Source organism: Rhinolophus ferrumequinum, chromosome 11 (assembly GCF_004115265.2).
Source record: "Rhinolophus ferrumequinum isolate MPI-CBG mRhiFer1 chromosome 11, mRhiFer1_v1.p, whole genome shotgun sequence".
Classification (NCBI taxonomy): domain Eukaryota; kingdom Metazoa; phylum Chordata; class Mammalia; order Chiroptera; family Rhinolophidae; genus Rhinolophus; species Rhinolophus ferrumequinum.
Window position 1 is genome coordinate 11,147,518 of NC_046294.1, and position 6,000 is coordinate 11,153,517.

At 42.1% G+C, this 6,000-nt stretch overlaps 1 protein-coding gene across 1 annotated transcript; it reads right to left on the reverse strand.

Annotated features, from left to right (window-relative positions):
- Positions 1–4,596: 4,596 nt before the first annotated feature.
- Positions 4,597–5,541, reverse strand: LOC117031106 (olfactory receptor 9I1). Its single transcript, XM_033121445.1, has one exon. It carries the CDS (start codon positions 5,539–5,541, stop codon positions 4,597–4,599), a length of 945 nt encoding a protein of 314 aa, XP_032977336.1.
- Between the last annotated feature and the right edge of the window lie 459 nt (positions 5,542–6,000).

Below are 6,000 nucleotides of genomic sequence, written 5' to 3' on the forward strand. Positions count from 1 at the left end.
TACTTAGTTAACCAGAGTCTTATCTTCCTTCTTTCCACAGGGATGGAAATTTAGAGACACAGAATCCATGCTTTATGGCATGCTTAAGTAGATCTTTTCCAAGGCTTCTTTTATTGCTATACCTGTCTCTGAATCATAAGACTGTGAATGTACATTTATTTGCAGCTCTTAAAAGATGACTTAGAATGTTTCAATATTTGAATTAAACAACCAGAAAATTCAGACTTCTAAACAATCATATGCTTTATAGACTTATAGCAATATCCCACTGCTTAGTAGGATTTGTGCTGTCATGATTGGCCAATCACAACACCTTTTTTGCTAGAATGGTCATAACCTTTCAGTTTAGCCTTGGACATGTCCCACAACACTTGCATAATTTAGTTCACACAGGCGGAGAGAGACACCATCATGCCCTAATTGACTTTTTATATTTAGAGAGATACATTCTTCAGGTAGCTCTCTCTTGGATGGCAGTAGCTACAACTTGCATCTATTCAAAACACGGATTGTTTCAATGGGACCTCACAATAAGAACATTCCTTGAAACTCTATGTTCCTTGAAACAGCTATGAGCTGTTGTCTGTTTCTGTGGCCACAAAGGTTGTTCCGATGCTCAACATTTGAATGTGGCCTTATGTCAGTTGAGCGTCTGGGTGACTGGTTTCTCTTTCTCTCAAGATTTGAGGGTCATTGTGTACATGGCCTTCAGGATGGGCTCAGTGAGGACAGAGACACTGAAAATGGAGGCTCACATGCTCCTCTCCTCTCCACACTTGTTGAAAGTACCCATGAACCTCACCACAGACCCCAGACTTTATAGACACACAGAACCCTGGAATTGGAAAGGACCCTGGCAATGTAGTTCTGGGATTTTTCCATCTCTTCCTCTCAGAGGCTTCAGCCTTCTTCAAGATACCTCAAAGGGACACAGCAGCAGAAAAAAAGGTGGTGGGGGGGAGCTGAGCAGGGGGGGAGCTGCCAACTCAGCTCCAGCTTCACACAAAGCAACAATTCTTTTAACTCCTGTAAACAGCTAGGTGCTTCATTTCATTTTGTTTGGAAAGGGGGTTCCAATGTTAAAAAGAGATTTGAATGCACCTGGTCTACTTGTTCTCTTCATTTGGCAGACGAGAGAATTGAAGTCCAGAGAAGTAACCTTTACTGGGCGTGTTAAAATACTCTCGGTTGGTGGGATTGAGGATCAGTGTGGCTCTCATTCTCTCAAGTGTCAACAGGGCTGTCTTGTCTGAGACAGGCCTTATGGCTGATGCTGACCTCAATGCCCTGCTCGCATCTTAGCAGTCACAGAGAATAGGGTCTTGTCAGCCCAGCTCCATGTAGGTTCTGAATAAATCTTTATTGAATGACAACTGCATGGAATCTTTTTCAGCTTCCATTTGGCTTCTTAGCCAAGAAAGTGCAAGTACATAAGCATTTGGGATAAGTAAGTTCCTTTCTTTGCTAAACAGGTTTTTGGTTTTTTTTGTTTTTTGTTTTTTTTTTTAATCTTGTCACCTCCTACCACTTCACTGACCTTTGAATGTCTCTTTACATAACTTCCAAGTTCCTAAATCGGAAAATCATCTGTTGTGGTTCCTGGAGAAAGAGCCTAATGAATAAGGCTACTTTCCCTTAAGTGATTCTGTACCAGAGAAAGGACGATTGTGTATAAAATGGTGTTCAAAGGTGATATAAGATGGAGGTAAGAGCAGAGTTCTGAAGCCAGATTCCCTGAGCTCAAATCATGGCCTGGCTCCTGTGACATTGGGCAACTTATTTTAACTTCTCTATGTCTTAGTTTCCCCATTTCTAAGTGGGGACAATAATTGTGCCTACATCATAGGGTTGCTAAGGCATCATATGGTTGTTAAATACATAATCGAGTACTTAGAATAGTGTTTGATATAAAATAGGTGCTCTGTAAGTCTTAGCTATTATATTATTATTGTTGTTGTTATTATTATTATTATTATTATTTTGTTATTAAGAGCTAGGGCTACAGTTATTAAGTGCTACAGTTTTTAGGTCTTTTAGATTGTAGCAGTCTCAGTCAGATTACCTAGTAGAATGTAGGTCTACGGTTAAGATGGTTATGTTTCAACATGGAGACAGGGATTTCTTGGGGATCTACAGAGAGCCCTAGAATTCAGCCTGGAGCATAACTCAAGACTTGGAAAGATCTGACGTAGCATAGGGACTGGGTTGTATTGCTGCCTCTGCAGCATCTTATATTTGCTCATTTTTCTCCTGGTCTTTCCCATTAAAATGACTCAGCCATTTTCTCCATATCTGATTATCATTTGAGAGTCTCATTTCTCAGCTGGCTTCATCCTTTCCCATATTTTCCAGTTTAAATCCTCAAGAGAGAGATAACTTTACTCATCCTGATTAATAGTCGTTGAATAACTGTAGGGCATGCCATGGCTCTCTATTCTGCTCATGCATTGATGGACCCTGGGTCAGGGGCTTATTCTAGTCTGATGACCTGAAGGGCAAGTTCAAATACTAGAACAATGGTTACCTAAGCAAAGGGCCATGGGTGGGTAAGTTTCTTTCATAATGAGAGTATGATAGAAGTATAGAGGAGATCGAGAGCCAGTCTTTTCTTTATTCAAGTGTGTAGATATATCAGTGTCTACATGGGCAAATCTACTGCAATATGCTGAACTCCTATCCATTAGAGTTTTATAAACATGGAATCTGCTGAACTTGATGACTAAACTTGAACTAGTCCAAAAAGAGGAACTTATTGCAGGATCCCAATGTAACTTAAGGAATTAGGACAATTACTGTAGCTGTCCCTCAGTACAATGGGAAGTAGGTATGGTACTCTGTAGGGCTCTTTCTTAGTCTTTTGCTATAGATTCTCTTTGAATAACTGCTTCATTCTTGTCTCCCTATTGACTTCTCTACCTTGGTCAACCGGGTCTCTTATTCTGAGTCTCTTCTAAGTATCCAACTTCATAATGCCCAAGGAAAAATTTTTATTAAACATAACATGAGTCAGGTTCTTATTTCTGAACCAATCAACTGCAGGCAGGTTAGTGAGCCATTTTGATGGTTGTTCCCATATGGAGGGGCATGGAGGATCAACATCTTATAACATCAAAGATGGATAAAGGGGTTCATTGGGTACACCAAAATACATTCCATAAAAAAATATCCCTTGGTTATCCTTGACTATGTGGGATATAGATAAACGCACTCCTCCCCCAGTTAAATACCCAAGTTCATTTTATTTCTTAGGTGAAAAGGATTGAGTGATTCATCTTTCTCAGTTCATTGTCTTCCGCTGTCATTTGTTTGTGATCTATTTCATTTTTTGTCAATGGCCATGGCATTGTGGCAAGGCCCAGAGTTGATATCAGAAAGTTAGCAAAAGGAAAGGGAAAAGAACAATACAAGTCGAGCAACTGATTTGCGCTAGAAGATTTCTTATTCTTCACCTTGTTTAATTTTTACAGTATGCTCTTCAATTAGGTGTTGTTATCTTTGTTTTAGACCTGAGGAAATTTGGGATGTGAGAAATCAACCAATTTGCCCTAGGTTTCACAGTAAATTAGTGGGAGAATCAGGAGTCAGATGCAAGACTTCAGATGTGGGGATGAGTTCAGCAATGAAGAAAACATATCCTCCCCTGAAGGGTTTTACAGTCTGGCCCAGGAGTTATAATTACTTTCCCCCCTCACCAAGCACATTGCCAGAGAAGATAACATGTGGTTCAACTTTCTCCTTATATCTGCCTTTGCTATTCCAGGAAATGGGATGCTTGGTAAGAGAGAACTGTTCATGATGCAGGCAATGGGGGTGAGGAAGAGAAACAATGTACCATAACCTTCAGAAACTCGGGAGTTGGCCTTGAGGACAAATCCCCAAAGGCTTAGTTAATCTTGAAGATATCAGAGTGGCATTAAAGCAGGAAAAACAAAACCAGTGAGTGATCAAGTAGAAAGGCAATTTGCAAATTCCATTGTTCTGGCATGAGCAAAAAGGAAGACTCCAAGGGGCTGACCTGAGTCCCTAGAATAGTGAAGAAGAAAGCCTGTTTCTCAAACACCCCTTTCCCCTTGACTGTTTAGAAACTCAGTTTTGTCTTATACAATACTCCATGTTTACTGAGATAATCAGTCACTCACCTGTTAAAAGGGGAAAAAAAGACTACTTAGCATTATTTACAGGGATCCCTAGATATATAGATATACAGGGATCTTAGACACAAAGAAAAAGGTAGTAGTCATGGGAGCAAAAATAAGAGACAAAATGGCAAGCCCAAGTATGGATGCAAAGAGTAATAGGGTAGGATGAGATAAACTGAAGATACGAAGATACCTTGGGCCTCTGAGATTCTATGTTATAATATCAGTGTAGTATGAGACTTCTGGGGGCTAGGGATTGACCAGAGGTGGGAGATGGGGAGAAATTTTGTTTCTAGAAACAAAATTCACTGCCTTCACAGTTTTTCTTGTGTGCCTGGTGGCACCTGTCTACCTTCCCTCTGGTCATGGGCACAGGTTGCATATGGTGCTGGTGTCTGCTAGAATATATTGATCTGGGAAGAAAATGGACCAAAAGGAGAGGCCTGCTCACTCAGGTCTACATTTTCTGGGACACCTGCAGTCTACCAGTGACCTTCTTGAAGGCTGCTTTCACATCCTTGTTCCTCAGGCTGTAGATGAAAGGGTTCGACATGGGGATGATCACAGTGTAGAAGACAGACACAGCCTTGTACTCCTCTGGGGATTTGCTGGAGCCAGTCTGCAGATACATGAAGATGAGGGACCCAAAGAAAAGGGCCACAGCGGTGAGGTGGGAGACACACGTGGAGAAAGTCTTGGCCCTGCCACCTGAAGACTTCACTCTCAAAATGGCCCTGATGATGAGCAGGTAGGAAATCAAGATGACCAAGGCATTGGCCAAAATCACAAAGTTGCCGAAGAAGATAATGATAATTTCAGTGCTTGTTGTGTCACTGCAGGCAAGCTTCAGCAGGGGTGGGAGGTCACAGAAGAAGAAGTTGATCTGATTGTTGTCACAGAAGGAGAGGGTGAAGGTGCATGTGGTACGCAGGATGGCCCCTGACACCCCACAGACATAGGCTCCCACCACTAACCTCCAGCAGATTCTGGGATTCATGGCCACAGTGTAGAGCAGTGGGTTGCTAATAGCAATGTAGCGGTCGTAGGCCATCACTGTCAGCAGGAAACACTCTGTACCTGCACAAATGGTAAAGAAGAAGAACTGGGCAGCACATTGGCCAAAGGAGATGACCGTCTGGCCTGTGGTCAGTGTGGCCAGGATCTGAGGGGTGATGACTGAGGTGTAGCAGGCATCAAGCAGGGAGAGGTGGCTCAGGAAGAAATACATTGGCGTGTGGAGTTGGACATCCAGTTGGATCAGAATGATCATCCCCACATTCCCCAGAAGGGTGACTAGATAGAAACTCAGAAACACCAGAAAGAAGAGCATCTGCAGCCTGGGGTAGTCAGTGAAGCCCATGAGAATGAACTCACTCACTGTGGTGAGATTAACCCTGGCCATGGATTCAGTGTGAAATTTTAATGAGAATGAAACAAAACTAAGTCCCAGAATTGAAGGACAGTTTCTTTCTCTCTCTGGTAGAAGTCAGGCTTATATTTCTGGGCAAAGTCATAGAGTTTGTTTTTGAGGAGTCCTATACCTGGTTGATTCTCCTTGGGCACCTGTATTCTTCTCTTGTAGTTTTTAGAGCTGAGCCATGAGTTGGTTTTTCTGATTCTGATGAATTCTGCTTTATATTTGGAAATTTCTGTGAAGAGAAGAGATACATAGACTCTCAGATTTGGGAAGAATCTATTCAGCATGTGTTCTAATCCCCACTGGATGCTGGAGTCTCCTCTACTGCTTACTCTCCACGAGGTCATCTGGTTGCTGTGTGAGCTTCCGACAGTGGACAGCTCTACCTGCTAATTCTCTTTTTCAACCCGAACTCTCTCTCTATTTTCCACACATTGGTTTAGT